The sequence below is a fragment of the Dama dama genome, chromosome 20, assembly GCF_033118175.1.
Source record: "Dama dama isolate Ldn47 chromosome 20, ASM3311817v1, whole genome shotgun sequence".
Classification (NCBI taxonomy): Eukaryota; Metazoa; Chordata; class Mammalia; order Artiodactyla; family Cervidae; genus Dama; species Dama dama.
This window is the reverse complement of record NC_083700.1, coordinates 23,081,088-23,100,224: the sequence shown is the minus strand read 5'-3', so window position 1 is coordinate 23,100,224 and position 19,137 is coordinate 23,081,088. Positions and strand designations below refer to the sequence as shown.

General features: G+C 45.8%; 2 protein-coding genes across 8 annotated transcripts in view; both read left to right on the top strand.

Moving 5' to 3' along the window:
* The window catches only part of LOC133040822 (uncharacterized), a 79,567-nt gene extending 77,618 nt beyond the window's left edge, over nt 1–1,949 (top strand). For all 4 annotated transcript variants that reach the window (XM_061121004.1, XM_061121008.1, XM_061121005.1 and 1 more), the window contains one exon: nt 1,638–1,949. In XM_061121004.1, coding sequence (XP_060976987.1) covers nt 1,650–1,856 — 207 coding nt within the window. In that variant the 5' untranslated portion in view covers nt 1,638–1,649 and the 3' untranslated portion in view covers nt 1,857–1,949. The remainder of the gene's footprint in view (nt 1–1,637) is intronic.
* Nucleotides 1,820–17,442, top strand: BCL9 (BCL9 transcription coactivator). 4 transcript variants are annotated; one of them, XM_061121001.1, is made up of 7 exons: nt 1,820–1,950; nt 2,906–3,219; nt 4,653–4,842; nt 5,789–5,888; nt 9,743–11,984; nt 13,214–13,474; nt 15,075–17,442. In XM_061121001.1, the coding sequence occupies exons 1-7, from the start codon at nt 1,898–1,900 to the stop codon at nt 16,190–16,192; spliced, it is 4,278 nt and encodes a 1,425-aa protein (XP_060976984.1). In that variant the 5' UTR covers nt 1,820–1,897; the 3' UTR covers nt 16,193–17,442. The 4 variants fall into 4 exon arrangements, with proteins under 4 accessions (XP_060976984.1, XP_060976986.1, XP_060976985.1 ...); XM_061121003.1 differs by having other exon boundaries at nt 1,823–1,950; nt 2,903–2,997; XM_061121002.1 differs by having other exon boundaries at nt 1,823–1,950; nt 2,903–3,219; nt 15,111–17,442.
* The last annotated feature ends 1,695 nt before the right edge of the window (nt 17,443–19,137 follow it).

The following is a 19,137-nucleotide window of genomic DNA, read 5'->3' as shown; positions in this document are numbered from 1 at the left end:
AGGGAGGTAAATCATGCACATGGGACTATTCAGTTTGACACATGATTGGAGTGCTCAAATGTGTGATACAGACAGAAAGTACGAGAAGAAATTACAGAAGGGACTATACAGGTGGTAACTTCTTTTCTTTTCCTGAGGTAAGTGTTTGCTGTTGGCTTTGTCCATGGAAGATTCATTGACTGCTTCTGTTTTACCAATGATTCCGGATGTTTAGTGAGAGGGACAGTATGGTTTATGATCATATATTATGTTGAACTTCACAGCCATAATCAGTTTTAGAATCTAAAGTGGGGGGAGGGAGCTAAAGGTGGTAGGGAATAAACATACAACCCTAAATATAATTGAGACTCAAATGTTTTTAGGATGCTTTTTCCTAAGATCAGTGTAGAAATATTCTATAGCATTTTACTCATTTTTTTTTCTTGCCTTCTTCATTTAAAAGAAAAAAACGTGATTGTGTACACTCAGAACATCCATAAATTCCTCTCATGCTCTCAGGTGAAATAGCTGGGACTATTTCTAAATGAGGAAATAGACATTTAATACTTGACAACGATCATACTCATTGCTGAGTCCTAGAATATAAGGGTTTCTCCCAATTTTAGTCCAGTTCTTGAACCTCTTGTAGTGTATGTAACACCAAAGTGACTTCTAACTCCTTTTGATTCTTTAGCCTTTAATCCTGCATCTAATATTCTCCTTCAGTCCTATACCTCATTAGTAAAGATGGCAGGAGGGAGGGAGGGGAGGGGACGATGGTTACCAAAAAAATCACATTGGAACTGCCCTGGAAGGAGCAGTGACTGAAAGTGTATCTTGGTTTTCCCTGAACCAGTTTAGATTTCTCTAAATAAAGGGCTTTCTCATTTGTTCTCTCATAGGTTGGGGAATGTTTTTTTGACCTTTATGCTTCAAATTAGCCTTGCAAATTGGCTCAAAAAATATCTTAGTCTTCAAAGATGTTCTTTCACCTCCGCATTATGGATCATTCCCTTGCTTACCCATGCCTACAGCTCCTGTCATTAAGCAGTGGGAACACAGGACACATACTCAGCATAATTTAATAGAAAGATCATAGAAATCAGGGGGCAGAACTGATTGTATTTGGTATTGGCTCAATAGTTGATTTCAGAAGAACCTCCTTTAATGTCTTCCCCACCCTGAGGCCCTGAGAATATAAACAGAGAGTAATTTGTTTCATGGTTTGAAATTGGGATGGGTTTGTTACATTTCAGTGCCATCAGAGGTGAAGCACCAGATAGTTGCTATGGATTTGGAGTACCCAGTGGTTTCAGAGCATTGTTTTGAAGAAAGAAAAACCCAAGTTTTTGAGGGTTTTGTATTTGGAAGTAGAGAAATGTAAGGGAGAATACACAGCTAAAGATAAAAATGTTTTTCTCATCTGCTTACAAATGCCTGGTATATGATGCTTGGGTGGGAGGCTTGTATGCCTGGCAGAAAGTCTTAGTCACTCTTCCGCTGCTTTAGCACCAGAGCCTTTTGGCCAGAATATGAACATCGCCCTTTGCTTTCACCCTGAGGGAAGCTGAGGAACAATCTGCCTCTGCACTGTTGAGGTGGGGCTTTAGCCTTGGTCCTGCTATAAGGGTGTTGGATGTCTCTGTTTCTGTTCCCAGTGTGCCCTGGAGATGCGAGATTTTCCTTTGGCAGCCGGAGGCACACACCCAGAGAATGCTGGAGCCGCAAGGGGACAGGACCCACTTCCACAGCGGAGAAAAACAAAGAGGAAAAAGGCGTGCAGGCAGCCAGCACTAAGGGACGCACCCGACACGCAGTGGGCCCCTGCCGCTGCCCCCAGCAGCTGTTCCCGCTGCAGCCCGAGAGGAACTCGGTGAGCCCGTCCCTGTTTGTGGCTGCGAGCTCAGGATTTCAATCAATGCATTCCAGTAACCCTAAAGTGAGGAACTCTCCATCAGGAAACACACAGAGGTGAGCCCCAGGGCCTGGCCTGACTGCCCCTTGGGGACATCATAGTGGACCCTGAACACTCACTGGTGGAACAGTATGTTGAATCATGAGACCCAAATGGGAAAAGAAAAAGACACAAGTAGACAATGATAGAATAGTGAGTCAAAGTTCAGGTTAGCGTTCTCCTCTTACTCATTTGTCCATCATTACCTGACTGCTCCTCATTACAACTTCCCTCCTCAACAAAACATTAAAAACCATCCAGTACAACATGCTAAACTTGGCAAAGGAGGAAACTGAGACCTGGAAAGTTGAGGAGGCCTAAGGTCCTAGAACTAAAACACCAGCCCCTGACCCCCACAGTGAAGCTTTTTCCTCTGTTCCACAAAATTGATACCTTAAAAGAATTTCTTCCTCCTCCCCTGGAGACAGTGGTTAGTGTGTCTGCTCTGGTGTGATACTTATTTGGTGATTAGTGTCCTGGAGGGTTTCCCTAACCTGCCAGTCACCAGCGGCTTTCCTCACACTCTCCCAGACCTGCTTGTATTTTCCAGCAGGGAAGCCAGTCTCTTGTTACAGCTGTTCCTTGTTCATCAGCCGAGGGGTGGGTAGTATTTTGATCTTAACGATGTCTGTTTGTTTACTCTGAGCTAGTCTTAGTGTGAGAGTCATTTCTCTATGTACATAGAAACCGTTGTCCTTTATTGACAGAAACCCTAGCGATGGGTTCCCATGTGACTCTAGGGTTCCTGAGACTAGACAGGCCACTCTGCCCAAATCCTTCTCTCTGTTGAGAGCTCTGAGATGAGAATGGGGAGAAGGCAACAAGCAAGCGGCTTAAGTGAAAGGTGGGGTGGTTGGTTACTTTAGCTGTTCAGGTCTCCCTGACGTGTGATAGAAATCAGACCTCTCTGATTTGTGCTGCCCAGTCTTGTCTGGTGTCTGATCTCCCTTTGTTATTTGTCTCTTCTAGTAGCCCTAAGTCAAAGCAGGAGGTGATGGTCCGTCCCCCTACAGTGATGTCCCCATCTGGAAACCCCCAGCTGGATTCCAAATTCTCCAATCAGGGTAAACAGGGGGGCTCAGCCAGCCAATCCCAGCCATCCCCCTGTGACTCCAAGAGTGGGGGCCATACCCCTAAAGCACTCCCTGGCCCAGGTGGGAGCATGGGGCTGAAGAATGGGGCTGGAAATGGTGCCAAGGGCAAGGGGAAAAGGGAGCGAAGTATTTCCGCCGACTCCTTTGATCAGAGAGATCCTGGGACTCCAAACGATGACTCTGACATGAAAGGTATGTCTATAAGATCTTTGAGACTCAGAGGGAAGTAGGTATTCCTGAGGGAGGGCCTCTGACATGGACGGATGCCGGAGAGCCTAATAGTAGCCAAGTGGGGAGAGTAGGAATCAGATCCAGGAGTTCTTGGAGTTTCAGATGGAACTCTTCCTGGTCATTTTCCTACGAACTGAAGAATAGTTTGGAACGACCTTGTTAAGTTCTTGCCCTTGAGGATGCAAGTGTTTGAGGATGTTGCACGACCCTAACCATGGACTTAGGGATGTTCCTGGTCTCCGTGCTTTTGTGTACTTGAGTGTCAGCCAATAACTCCAGTTTGTCTATGCCAGAGCCCACACTGGAGCAATTTTTCTGACAACTCCTCCTCTTCTCCATGAAATTAGTCCTTTAAGACTTGGGTTGCATGCACTCTGGCTGCCATTTTGCCAGTTGTAGGTACAAGAGGCCGCCCTGGCACAAGTGTAGATCGTCCCAGCCAGTTTCACCGTGGCGGGAACGAGGGGCTCCATGTGGTAGAGATCCTGTAGGCACCACAGTGGAGAGCGCCAGGAAGGGGACGGGACCGTGGCCGTGCCCTTAGGCTTTCCCTCACTTAGTGTAAGATGAACATCGTAACTGTGTAGGCCGGAATGTGAAACTGATATTCACGGAGCGGAACGGTGACTCCCCAACCCAAATTGGAAATGAGTACCTGGGTAATTGTTCCCCTGTCTTTCCTGTCTTCTTCAGGTTGTTTGTGGGGGGCCTCTTTTGAGCACCAGCACTATGCTGGGTGCTGGGGTGCCATGGTCAGCAAAACTGAAACAGTTGCTGTCCTCAAGGGTCTAAATGCACCTAGATAACAGATCATTTAAAAATTACAATAAAATTTGATAAATGCTGAAGTAAGGGAAGTTAGGGGGCTATGGGTCTAACTAGCAGGGACATCCAGCCGAGGAGGTTCCAAAAGGGTTTCCAGGAAGGAGGGACATTTATGCTAAAATCTAAACCCTGGTGGTTCAGACAGTAAAGAATCTGCCTGCAGTGCAGGAGACCTGGCTGGGTTCAATCCCTGGGTTGGGAATATCCCCTGGAGAAGAGAATGACTACCCACTCCAGTATTCTTGCCTGGAGAATTCCAGGGACAGAGGAGCCTGGCGGGCTACAGTCCACGGGGTCACAAAGAGTTGGATACGACTGAGCAACTAACACTTTCACACTTTTCAAAGAATGTGTAGTAGAGCAGTAAGGAGGTGGGGAAGAGCGCTTTGTACTTAGTCATTTAAATGGGAGAAGTGTACTTGTATTTTTACGAATAGAAGAATTTCCTCTTATCAAGGTACTTCCTCCTTGAAATTTTCAAGGTGTTTGCATTATGATGCTATAAATGCTGGCAGAAAAAAGAAAGCTTTATACTTTCTATAACATGAATCTTCTTTTTATTTTTTTAGAATGTAATTCTGCTGACCACATAAAGTCCCAGGATTCCCAGCACACACCACACTCGATGACCCCATCAAATGCTACAGTCCCCAGGTCTTCCACCCCCTCCCATGGCCAGACTACTGCCCCAGAGCCCACACCTGCCCAGAAGACTCCTGCCAAAGTGGTGTATGTGTTTTCTACTGAGATGGCTAATAAGTAAGTTAATGGCTGTGAATTCACTGATAGTCTTTTTTCCTTCCAGTTTTATTGAGATGTAGTTGATGGACAGCTGGTGTGGCTTGCGTGTTGGGGCATCTAAATTTTTATTCCCTTTGAAGATTGACCTTTTTTTGCCCACTTGTATTATTACTTAAGGTTAATACTACAGAAAGCGGTAAAATAAAATATAAAACCCCCACTCCCCGACTCCCAGAGGCAACCGTTGGTGGTAGTTCCTTGACTTTCCTTCCAGAAAAACTTTTGATGCTTATACAGATACACGTATATATACTTTTTTAAACAGGAAAAGGATCGATGGCCAGTACACACTTTTCTGCAACTCAGTATTCTTTTAAAATGGCATACATAAGTAATACATGTCCATTTTAGAATAATTAGAGACTGTAAATAAAAAGTCTCAAGAATTTATAGAGATAACTATTATGAATGTTTTGGTACATGTTTCTAGTAGACAGATGCATCATTGGATATTAGTTTATTTAAAATGTGAATATACACTACATAGTTTTCTGACTTTTCATCTAACATTTTTAAAATTAAGATATAGAGTGAATCTTGGCAACCTTAAATTATGATAAGGTGTGAGAATTCATTTTACTCTTCTTGGGTTGGGATTTTGAACTAGGATTCTCTATAAAACACCTACTAGAGTGATGGGTTTAAAGGGAAAAAACCCTGAGGGTTTTTAATGCCTCTTTTGAGATTTGCTAATGGCTATCTTTAAATTTCAGAAGAGTTTCAGTAAATGACAGACAAATAATGAAAACGTTTTTATCTTGATTTCTTCTCACTGAACTTTGCTGGTGGTTCTTTGTACTTCTTCCTCTCTCATACCAGTTCCGTCTGGGATTAAAATGCTTTAGAATTTCAGTTAGTGAAATAGAAACAAGTCCTAGTGTGTGCATCTCTTCTCTCTCTGCAGGGCTGCAGAAGCTGTGTTAAAGGGCCAGGTTGAAACTATCGTCTCTTTCCACATCCAGAACATCTCTAACAGCAAGACAGAGAGAAGCACAGCCCCTCTGGTATGTCATCTTAGAAGTGGAATAATGGTTTCAAGGTTATAAGGTGACTCTAAAGGTGGGAGATGGTGAATTCACTGACAGTCTTTTTTCCTTCTTCCAGTTTTATTGAGATGTAGTTGATGGACAGCACTGTATAAGTTGAAGTGTACAGCCAACTGTACTGTATACTTTAACTCACATACATTACGAAATGATTATCATCTCATATACATACAAAATTTAAGGCAAAAATTTTTTTTTGCCTTGTGATGAGAACTCTTAGGTGTACTTTCTTAAGTTTTACGTAGAACATACAGCAGCATTGATTATATTTATCATGTTATACATTACATTCCTACTACTTACTTACCCTATAACTAGAAGTTTATACCTTTTTGCTGCCCTCCTCTAATTCCTTCTCCCCAAGTCCCCCCACTTTTGGTAATCACAAATCTAATCTGTTTTTCTGTGAGCTTGTTTGTGAAGTTTAACTGACCTATACTGTGTTAGTTTGTGGTATACAACATAGTGAAATGATATTTCTATACATTTCAAAGTGATCACCATAAGTCTAGTCACCATGCATCACTGTACAAAGATATCACATAATTATTGACTATATCCCCCAGACTGTACATTTCACACCTATTACTCATTTATTTTGTAACTGAAAGACTGTACTCTCAATTTTGATCACCTGTTTATGTCCTCCTCCCATGGCCCCCCTCTTCTTTAAACTACCTGTTTGTTCTCTATATCTGTGACTCTGTTCCTGTTTAATTATGTTTAATCATTTGCTTTGTTTTTTCAGATTCCACATGTTTGTCTTTCTCTGACTTATTTCACTTAGCACAATACCCTCTAGGTCCATCCATGTTTTTGAAAATGGCAAAGTTTCATTCTTTCTTAATGGCTAAGTAATACTCCATTGTGTGTGTGTGTGTGTGTGTGTGTGTGTACACCATATAGTCTTTATTCATCTATTAATGGGCACTTAGGTTGCTTCCATATCTTGGCTATTGTAAATAATGCTGCAGTGAACAACATAAGGGTACAGATACCTTTTCTAATTGGTGTTTTTGTTTTCTTTAGATAAATAGCCAGGAATGAAATTGCTGGATTATATGTTAGTTGTATTTGTAATTTTTTGTGGAATCTCCCAGTGTTTTCCATAGTGCCTACACCAGTATACATCCCCACCAACAATCCACGAGGGTTCAGTAGGGAGATAATCTGGGTATCAGCTACATTTTGAGCCTTTAACCTAGTTGTGTAGTTTTAGGCACATCACACTGGCTTTTTCTGCTAGCATGCTGATATATTGATGAGTTACTAGAGGAGAAGAGGTGCAAAGTAAAAAAAGGAGACATATGGATATCTCAGGATTTCCTTAATGTGGCCATCTCTGGGAAATTCTGAATTCAGACCCTGCATTAAAAAAAATAACACATACTCTTGAGTTACTTAAGAACAGAGAAAAAACAACAGTTAAGGGTGGACACTGGTTTCCTATAGACTGTGACCGAAGAAACGGTTTACTACCACCCTACAGTATTGGAGTACATGCTGATAGTTCCATAATTAGAGTCTCAGTGACTTTTGGAATGATTCTTATTTGTTTCAGAGTGAGAGAACCACTGAATGTTTTTAATTGCTTGATATTTTCAAAATTATAGTTAATGTTAGTTTGTTTCCTCTTTGGAACTTAAGCACCTGCTGTAAACTACATTAGAACACACATGCAGTGGTTGTTTCAATATATGTAGTGTCTCAAATTGAACTGGAAGGTATTTCTTGTGTCTCAGATTGTCGAGGCATTGCACCCAGTGCTATGGGGACACTAGAGGTTCAAGACACAGTCCCTGATTTCAGGAAGCATAAACTATAAAACTGGAATGAGTCTTAAACCTGGGAAAAGTTAAATGACTGAAGTGACAGTTGAGTATAGAATAGATAACGTTTTGCCCATGTTGTATGAGAACTTAGGATACCTCCCCGTGACATAGCAGGGCTTGAGCTTTCCTAGACCAAGCAAAGGAATTTCCTGTCTCTCTGTATCTCCACTAATCAAGGGTAGAAGAAGAATATATATATAATATTTTAAATGTATATATTATATGTATCATATATAATATAATTATATATAAATGTATACTATTTTTAATTTATACTTTAAAAGTATTTATATTTTATATTGTTCTGGATATATAGGGCACATTGCAGCTCAGACTGATGTTTTATTGACTTAATGACAGATCTTCATACAGTTTTTACCTCCACCTCCTCTAGTACTAAAATGAAATCAGAAGAGGAGTTGACGAGGGTATTGGGAATAGTCCCATCACCATTGCTCCAAATCTAAAATAAAAAGAGTGGTACTAAACCATTTCTTCTGTCACAGTCACCCTTATAGGAAATGAGTATCCAACTTTAACACAAACACAGCCTGGCCAACAAAACCAAACGTAAACTGGCTCTGGAGAGAAAATTAAGGTGACCTCCAGACTCCATTTACGTAGTCAGAGACACCAAGGACACTGACGTCCAGAGTCATCTAGGTTCAGCCAGTCTGCCCCACCTCAGTCTGGGTCTGCAGGCAGAGATGCGTGGAGAATACCAGCATGTGGAGCATTTACGTACATGTCCACAGAATGTGAGCTGTTCGTATTCAGGGATACATGTAATGATTTCTGTACAAATTTGTACCTCGAGAAACATTCCAGAGAGTAGGTGGGGATGTAAGTAACAGCCTTAGGGGTTTGGAAATACAGACTGGATTAAGTGAACATGTAGAAGGAAGTGAACATCAAAAAGGGATCCTGCAGCTCTTGAGATCCATTGAGGATTGGCAGGCTGGGCCCTTCTGTTCTGTAGTACCGCCCTTCTCTAGTCCTTGAACTTCCAGCAGGGCCAAGGCATAGATGGAGAACATTTTATATCCCTCTTTCAAACACTGACAACATCCATGTCACCTCTTACAGGTGAGCCTGCCTTTACCCAGGACTTAAATGTGGCATTGGTACTTAATAAATAGTAATAAGATACTCATTCAGCCTGTAGAAAGGGCCATGTGCTGTCTATTGGAAAGAACAGATCAAGAGACACCACGAGCTAGCCTCAGATTTCTCCACAGATGTTTCTTGCCTACAGATTATCTTATGCAGTTAATGTGCAAGTTCTTATCAAAATATGGAATCAGTGATCACAGACTGAAAACAGAAATCAGAGCTGTCAGGCCCCCTGGAAACTAAAGGAGAGGAGTGCTTCACTAGTCACTGTGCCCGGGGAGACAGTGAAGTGGAGCAGCCTCACCTGCCGCCTGTGGCTGGTAGAGCACTGAGCTGGAAGTGACAAGGACTTTCTTTTTCAGTTTAAAACATCAGACTCTTTGATTGACAGTGAGAAGTCTACATACCCATTTATACTTTCAGGGAAAGAAAAAGGTGTTAGGTACAGCCTCCCACATACCAAGAAACTAATCTTTCCCTGAATCAGAAACACGTAGTAGACATGTGATATCAAACCTGTTCCTCGAAATAGATACTCAGATGTATTCACTCGAGCAGAGTGGCTTTCCCTTGGCATGCTCATAAAGTTATTGAAACCTAATCTTTAGCTTGGGAAAGAGGATACCATTTGACAGTAAAATGTGAGGAAAAAAATCAAAATGTCTTCATGTCCATGGGGTTTGGAAGGCAGCTATGCTCACCACTATAGCACCAACGCGTCCATGGGGTTTGTACATGAGCGGTTTCTACGGCAAGTGTCAGTATAGATTTATGTGGCTGGGACCAGTCCTTTATAACATATCATGCTCTTTTCATTGCCCTTCTGTTCAGTTTACCAATGATTTTTAAAATCTCGTTTATCTTCAGAACACACAGATATCTGCCCTTCGAAATGATCCGAAACCTCTCCCACAACAGCCCCCAGCTCCAGCCAACCAGGACCAGAATTCTTCCCAGAACACCAGGCTGCAGCCAACTCCCCCCATTCCGGCACCAGCACCCAAGCCTGCCGCCCCCCCGCGTCCCCTGGACCGAGACAGTCCTGGGGTAGAAAACAAACTGATCCCTTCTGTCGGCAGCCCTGCCGGCTCCACTCCACTGCCCCCAGACAGTACCGGGCCAAACTCAACGCCCAACAACCGAGCCGTGACCCCTGTCTCCCAGGGGAGCAATAGCTCTTCAGCAGATCCCAAAGCCCCCCCGCCTCCACCAGTGTCCAGTGGCGAGCCCCCCACACTGGGGGAGAACCCTGATGGACTCTCTCAGGAGCAGCTGGAGCACCGGGAGCGCTCCTTACAAACGCTCAGAGATATCCAGCGAATGCTTTTCCCCGATGAGAAGGAATTCCCAGGAGGACAGAGTGGGGGACCCCAGCAGAACACTGGGGTATTAGATGGACCTCAGAAAAAACCAGAAGGGCCTATACAGGCCATGATGGTTCAATCCCAAAGCCTAGGTAAGGGACCTGGGCCCCGGACAGACGTGGGGGCTCCATTTGGCCCTCAAGGACACAGAGATGTGCCCTTTCCTCCAGATGAAATGGTTCCACCCTCCATGAACTCCCAGTCTGGGCCCATCGGACCCGACCACCTGGATCACATGACCCCTGAGCAGATAGCGTGGCTGAAACTGCAGCAGGAGTTCTATGAAGAGAAGAGGAGGAAGCAGGAGCAGGTGGCCGTGCAGCAGTGCTCCCTCCAGGACATGATGGTCCATCAGCACGGGCCGCGGGCAGTGGTCCGCGGGCCGCCCCCTCCGTACCAGATGACCCCTGGTGAGGCCTGGGGGCCTGGGGGCGCAGAGCCCTTTGCCGACGGGATCAACATGCCGCATTCTCTGCCCCCGAGAGCCATGGCTCCCCACCCCAACATGCCAGGGAGCCAAATGCGCCTCCCTGGATTTGCGGGAATGATGAATTCTGAGATGGAGGGGCCCAATGTCCCCAACCCGGCATCGCGACCAGGTCTTTCTGCAGTCAGTTGGCCAGACGATGTGCCAAAAATCCCAGACGGTCGAAACTTCCCGCCTGGCCAGGGCGTCTTCAGTGGTCCTGGCCGAGGGGAGCGCTTCCCAAACCCCCAAGGATTGTCTGAAGAGATGTTTCAACAGCAGCTGGCAGAGAAGCAGCTGGGACTGCCCCCGGGGATGAGCGTGGAAGGCATCAGGCCCGGAATGGAGATGAACAGGATGATCCCAGGCTCCCAGCGCCACGTGGAGCCAGGGAATAATCCCATCTTCCCGCGAATACCAGTGGAGGGCCCACTGAGCCCTTCCAGGGGTGACTTTCCGAAAGGAATGCCCCCACAGCTGGGCCCCGGCCGGGAACTCGAGTTTGGGATGGTTCCCAGTGGGATGAAGGGAGATGTCAGTCTAAATGTCAGCATGGGATCCAACTCTCAGATGATACCTCAGAAGATGAGAGAGGCTGGGGCGGGGCCCGAGGAGATGCTGAAGCTCCGTGCGGCTGGTGCGGACATGCTGCCTGCTCAGCAGAAGATGGTGCCCCTGCCGTTCGGCGAGCACCCGCAGCAAGAGTATGGCATGGGCCCCAGGCCGTTCCTCCCCATGTCTCAGGGTCCAGGCAGCAACAGTGGCTTGCGGAATCTCAGAGAACCCATGGGGCCTGACCAAAGGACTAACAGCCGGCTCAGTCATATGCCACCACTACCTCTCAACCCTTCCAATAACCCCACTAGCCTCAACACAGCTCCTCCCGTTCAGCGCGGCCTGGGGCGGAAGCCCGTGGAGATATCTGTGGCAGGCAGCCAGGTGCATTCCCCAGGCATCAACCCTCTGAAATCCCCCACGATGCGCCAAGTCCAGTCACCAATGCTGGGCTCACCCTCGGGGAACCTCAAGTCCCCCCAGACTCCATCGCAGCTGGCAGGCATGCTGGCGGGCCCAGCTGCCGCTGCTTCCATTAAGTCCCCGCCCGTCTTGGGGTCTGCTGCTGCTTCGCCTGTTCACCTCAAGTCTCCATCACTTCCCGCCCCATCACCTGGATGGACCTCGTCTCCAAAACCTCCCCTTCAGAGTCCTGGGATCCCTCCAAACCACAAAGCACCCCTCACCATGGCCTCCCCAGCCATGCTGGCAAGTGTAGAGTCAGGTCAGTATATTCTCACCTTCACAGTTGCACCTATAGCCAGAGATTGTGAAAGCCTGGTTTACATACTTTAAGAAAACTGGTGTCCTGATTATGCAGCCAGAGGAGGGGGCTTTTGCCAAGATGGATGTATTTGCAGCAAGGTGCAGAGTCGGTACTCCCATGGGGTTATGCTCAAGTGTCCAATCCTGGTGAAGATTCATGGGCTTTAGTGCAAAATATGTTTATGAAATAGGACTGGGAGGATAATGGGAAATGCATATCATTTCACTGAACGATTTACATTTGCACAGGGAACTCACATTGGTGGAATAAAATGTCTTAACAGTGGATAAATGTGTTTCCTTTAAACACCAGCCCCACTCACTTCAGAGGTCTGGCTTCATGTTAAAGAGAGTGTGAGGGTCATCCCAAGCAAAGAGGGGAGACCGCTGAGAGACTTGAGTGGTTCTCGTAAATATGTGTTGACCATCGAAACAGTTTCCAAAACCTTCTCCTTGGTAGACTGCTGTTCTCACAGATCAGCTGCAATTTGTTAGTATTTTCTTCCTGGGGGAAGTTCTCACTGATGATGGTGGTTTTGTGAACAGGACCAGAGGCAGTCAGTAGATGAGCACCTAGTGTAAATACTAGGTCTGTGCTGTCTCCACTTGAGAAAGACTAGAATCAGAATGAGATAGGAGATTTATCCTACCAGGTTAAAGTGTGTCTCTCCGTTGGGTAGCTGTTCTCTATAAAGCAGTCCAGTGGAGCGGCCCCCTCAGACCTTTTGAATGCAGACATCTTGGTGGCAGAAATCAATCAGGAGCATGTGTAGGGTGCTTTGGTCAGTACCTGGGGTGGGATGGCTCATCTGGCTTCCAAGCACACTAACGCCAGAGGCGAATTCTGAATTGTGGTTGGCAAGGGTAAGAGATCCACTTATTTCCCATTGTTTTCAGTGAAGGAGTTGTTTGTGAGACGTGGTTTTCCCAAGTTTAGCTAATATTTCTCACGCATCCTTGGTGCGTTGTCCTCCCATCTGCTGAGCTGTCACCTCCATTGCACGCTGCTATCTCCCTCTGCACACATACGGAGCTTGACTAGATGACTGATGATTCATGTCCTGGGTCTAATAACACTGTCCCATTCATCTGTCTCATTCCTGGCCCTGCTAGTTCATAATCACAGGCCCAAGAACCTTCAGGAGAATCTAATTCCCTGCCCTGTTTTATTTTGCTTTCTTATCCTAGGTGGCCCCCCACCTCCTACAGCCAGCCAGTCTGCCTCTGTGAGTATCCCGGGAAGTCTTCCCTCTAGTACACCTTACACCATGCCTCCAGAGCCGACCCTTTCCCAGAACCCACTGTCTATTATGATGTCTCGAATGTCCAAGTTTGCAATGCCCAGTTCTACCCCGTTATACCACGACGCCATCAAGACTGTGGCCAGCTCAGATGATGACTCCCCTCCAGCTCGTTCTCCCAACTTGCCATCAATGAATAATATGCCAGGTAAGAAATCAGGAAGATAGGATATGGCCCTATTGCTGTTGACAAAAGAAAAACGTCTTGAGGTATTTTCTTGATATCTGTAGACCTCAATAAGCTTGATGTTCAGCAGGTTGAAAAAGTATACCACCTGAGTTAGTTTCAGTAAAACTAAAATGTGTTGTCTAGAGGAAGAGAATAACACTTTTTTGGATTTGCTTATTTAATTCTGTGTTTGTGGATAAGAAAGCAAGTTTTTTTAGAGTTCTTGTCATTTTCTTACAGAAGTTCTGATGCTTCTGTGTACCTCAGTGTGCTTATTTTTAGGGGGTGGCTCCTTCTGGAGCAAAACTGAAAGCAGTATCTTTTTAATATGCTGATAGGAATGTTTTAGGGCTTCCCTGGTAGCTCAGACGGTAAAGCGTCTGCCTACAATGAGGGAGACCCAGGTTCGATCCCTGGGTCGGGAAGATCCCCTGGAGAAGGAAATGGCAACCCACTCCAGTATTCATGCTCAGAAAATCCCATGGACTGAGGAGCCTGGGGGGGCTACAGTCCATGGGGTTGCAAAGAGTCAGACACGACTGAGCAACTTCAGCTCAGCTCAGCTCAGCTAGGAATGTCTTGAGTCCTCAACTATTTTCCTGAAAGGGCAAGCAGCCACAGGATTTCTGACAATGGAAAACCCCTATTTCCTAGAGAAGCACTTTCTTTAGGCCTACAGAGAAAATAAAATTCCTCCCTTCCCTCCTCATTTTGTTCTCCTTCACTCTTATACCTCCCATCTCCCCAAATCTCACTAACAGGAAATGATGTGGGAGGGCAAATGTGGTCAACAAAGAGACCATAACTTCAGCCATGGGTTTCTGGTTCCAGTTCCATTCTGATTTGTTAAGAATGCTTTTTATCATCAATCAGGTTAGGGCATGCTCCATGGATTGGACAAGCATTCTTACCATACTCGGTGGTTAACTTCATGGAAAGACCAAATATTTAAATGTCCTAGAGGCCATGGTAGAACCTCTGTATTTTCCTTTTCCATTAAAAGTTAGCTTTTCGTCACCATTTTATATAATCTAGAGTTTGAAGTGCTTTTCTTCACCATTTTATATAATCTAGAGTTTGAAATGCTCTCCCTGTAAGGCAGTATAAAATAGTGATGCCACGTTATCAGTTCAAAGAGGCCTATTTGGTTTCTTCATTGCTGTTACTTCTGATTCTTGGACTTGTAGGACTGATGAATCCTCTTTCTCCAAAAAGGACTGTACTACAGGTCATCTAGGCACATTGTTTTCTTCTGAATTAAATACCTCCAGTGAAGAAGTCTGTACTCATTTGTGTATTAACTTGTAACTTTTCACTCAGGAGACTTTCTAGCTGTCTTCGATATACGTATATGTCATACAGTTTAAAGCTCAGTAATACATTTCTTGTGGAGTTGTTGGTTTGTGTGCCCCAAAATGCGTTATAACCTTCCTGAGGGTAGATTGTGCATTGTGTATTTTCTCAGCCGAGTCCCATGCACATTTGATGCATGGTCACTTTTTTTGTTAATTTGACTTATGATAGTTTTTCTGAGTTACTTTTGGTGAAATTGATTCATTTGATATCTTTATTTTTCTAGGAATGGGCATTAATACACAGAATCCTCGAATTTCAGGTCCAAACCCCGTGGTTCCAATGCCAACCCTCAGCCCAATGGGAATGACCCAGCCACTTTCTCACTCCAATCAGATGCCCTCTCCGAACGCCATGGGACCCAACATACCTCCTCATGGAGTCCCTATGGGGCCTGGTTTGATGTCACACAATCCTATCATGGGGCATGGGTCCCAGGAGCCTCCAATGGTACCTCAAGGACGCATGGGTTTTCCCCAGGGTTTCCCTCCAGTTCAGTCTCCTCCACAGCAGGTTCCGTTTCCTCACAATGGCCCCAGTGGGGGGCAGGGCAACTTCCCAGGAGGGATGGGTTTCCCAGGAGAAGGGCCTCTTGGCCGCCCCAGCAACCTGCCCCAAAGTTCAGCAGATGCAGCACTTTGCAAGCCTGGAGGCCCGGGAGGTCCTGACTCCTTCGCTGTCCTGGGAAACAGCATGCCTTCAGTGTTTACAGACCCAGATCTACAGGAGGTCATCCGACCTGGAGCCACCGGAATACCTGAGTTTGACCTGTCTCGCATTATCCCATCTGAGAAGCCCAGCCAGACACTGCAATATTTCCCTCGAGGGGAAGTCCCAGGCCGTAAACAGCCCCAGGGTCCTGGACCTGGGTTTTCGCACATGCAGGGGATGATGGGCGAACAAGCCCCCAGAATGGGACTAGCATTACCTGGCATGGGAGGTCCAGGGCCCGTGGGAACTCCAGACATCCCTCTTGGGACAGCTCCGTCCATGGCAGGCCACAACCCTATGAGACCACCAGCCTTTCTCCAGCAAGGCATGATGGGACCTCACCATCGGATGATGTCACCAGCACAATCTACAATGCCCGGCCAGCCCACCCTGATGAGCAATCCCGCTGCTGCCGTGGGCATGATTCCTGGCAAGGATCGAGGGCCTGCCGGGCTCTACACTCACCCTGGGCCTGTGGGCTCTCCAGGCATGATGATGTCCATGCAGGGCATGATGGGACCCCAACAGAACATCATGATCCCCCCACAGATGAGGCCCCGGGGCATGGCCGCTGACGTGGGCATGGGTGGATTCAGCCAAGGACCTGGCAACCCAGGAAACATGATGTTTTAAGCTGCTAAGACTGGATGTGCCCATCCTTGTTGAGATGAGATTCCAGGTCCTGAGAGCTGCTATGAGGGCGTTCCAGGAGCACTGTCGGTCATGCAATAGGAGAACAGAGACCCAAGGGCTGCTTTGGGGGCGGGGGGAACTCGAGAATGTATGGATTTATCTGAAAACAAATTATTCATTTAATCAACAGGTGTGTTTTTTTTAAGATTTATTTTTTAAAAATTATTTTTGTGGACTTGGGTATCCCGTGATGGCACCTCCTTTTGGGAATCTGTAGCCGTGCTTTGAGAATCGCCATGGGTCACGTGTTGCACCGTTCTCTGTATGTTTACGTCCTTTGGACTTGGCTTCTCCCAGGATTCTTTTCTGGTTTTGTTTTTGCTTGGGGCTTTATTTTTTTGTGTACTGTACTATATTGTAAAAGGGATTTTAGCAGAGACTTTAGTCTTTGGGACAAGAGGAGAACAGGAATGCTGGGCTGTTTACTTTAGGTGGAGAATCCATCTTCAGACCTTTGGACTATTTTCTTTCAACTCCAGTGTATAGAAAAACCAAACTACAACCTCAGAGCAGAGTATTAATGAAAAGCACAAAAAAAGGAACTAAGTTCAGCAAGGGGTGGGGGGAGGGGGAGATTTTTCTTTTTAAAAATAATGACGCTTAGGACATTTGTTTTTCAGTTTAAGTGCTCTTCAGCACTGTCTGCCTCTCCCAGCCGACAGACCCACCTGCACATTTTTCTCTCATTTTCCCTCCCCTCTCCTTCCCCATCTCTTGGTTGAGTGAGTTTCCCCCTGTTGTGTCCCTCACTGGTGACCCCCTGCTTCCCTCCTCTCTTTCCCTTTGGCAGCTGCAATACACGGTGATACTTTGGGGAAATAAATCTAAGCAAGCCTCACCTTCCATGCCGAGCATCGTCCCGGCTCCAGGAGGGAAAGGTCTGTCTTTGGGATGCTCGACGGTCTTCTTTGCCCTTCGTCTTTTTTTCCCCATCCTACCCCTTCCCTGCCCACCTTGTTTTCTGTTCTCCTTTTATTAGGAATTCCCAAGTGAATTTTATTAATGTGGGAGTGGAACAGATGCTAAAAGCTATCCAGGATTTTGTTTTTCTGTTTTTAATTTTGTGGGTCCTTCCCTTTCCTCCCCCTCCCATGCGTAAAACGTTCTGTGTAACCTCCATTAAATTTGGTACAAAACCACTCACCAGAGCTGTGGTGTCAGAAAAATAAAATATATTGTTTCTTACAAAATTGGATTGCCTTTTTTTTGTCCATTTGGATTCCTGTTTGCTGAGTATTAGGCATAGTGGTTGCCATGTGACCCAGAAACGTAGCACCATTGTATCAGACTTGATCGACAGGGTGAAAGTTAGGGAAAGTATAGGAAAGTGCTTTTGCAGACGAAGCGTATTGCTTGCTGTTGAGGAGTAACTACTCTTGTAGGTTGATCCAGTGCTGTTCCTGTCTCAGGCATGAAATCTTAGCTGTAGGCAGAAGAACAGCCCTGGTCCCCAGGGCCTCATCTCTGGAGGCAGCTCATGGCCTTTACTAGGAATTTTTGTGAGGGCCTGTGTAATGGTGTGAAGTATTTAAGAAGGCCAAAGTTATAGTCATTTGAAAAGCTACGAAATGTCCGTGGAGCTTGTTAAAGTAAAGTATTATTACTGTGTGTGCAAATGTGGTTTCTGTGGTCCGTTCTGCCTTCCCCCTTCCCTGCCTATCCACGGTCCCCTTCTGCCAGCCCTGCTCAGGCTACACAGCTCACTTCGACGGGCACACCTTCAGCGCCTCAGTGTGAGTCCTGCAAGGTGAGTGTCTAAGGGGCCGGCCGTTTGTGTTTTCTGCGCAGTTAGGTTTCTTCTGGTGTATGTATTTCTTCTGAGTTACAGGCATCTTCAGCTGAGCAAGTGGGCGTCTGTGTGCGTGTTTCTTCCCAGGTGAGGGAATCTAAGTGAGGAGCAGCAGGTGCAGTCGTCTGCAGACAGACTTGTACAGATTGGGCTCTGCCAGAGACCCACAGTCTGAGTTTGACCTATGAACGTTTCTCTCCCGTGAAATGTTTTTGAGAGTCACTTTCTCTTCTACCCTCAGCAATCCTGTCTTCTCAGTAACACAAGAACCCCAGACCACAAAAGTGAGATTTGATTTGAGCACCTCCTCTACCAGTCACCTCCACCCCACATGCATTCTCTTGCGAACTTTTGAAGGGCCGTAGGAAGCAGGTAGTAAATCATCTCATCTGGAGACGAGAATACTGAGCTCATTGATTTAAGAATTCTGACACAATCAGATCTTTACAGATGAACCTAAGCAGTGAAAATTTTACATTGTGGAGAAATTAGAGTACAAGGATTTTGTTTCAAGGATTAAGCCCTATCCCTAGGTCCTCTAGGCTTTGAACTAGTAAAAAAGAACAGGGAAACAGCTAAGCGTGGGGCACGCGAGATGAGAGCCCTGAAAGGAAGGCTGGGACCTGGTGTTGGTCCACTGGTCTGGCTTCATGGGCAGTCCCACTCTTTGTTGCATCTCATAGTGCTGTGGTCACCGATGCTGTGTGGTCCCTTTGCTTCTGTCCCAAGGAGGGAGACAAAGGCAGGTAGGAGCTTTGTAGACCCCCACTGGGAGAGGCTGGATATGTGGCACTCTGCTTGTCGTCCCCTGCTGGAGAACTTGCAGCAATGCAAATCAACTTAACCATTTCAAAGTAGTTGGGTTTTGAAAAGACCATAAATCTTCATTCATTTACCTTAGCCATATACATTTCATCATGATCCATCTGATATGATAAACTTCATTTAGGGTTTAAATGTCACAATTTCCAATTTGCTAATCTTGCTATGAAATAAAGTCACGTTTGGCAGATTGGATGCTTTTGCATGAAGAATAAATGATGCAAGGTTTTTTCAAAAAATCCACAAAAGGGTGATAAAAATATTTTATGTTAAC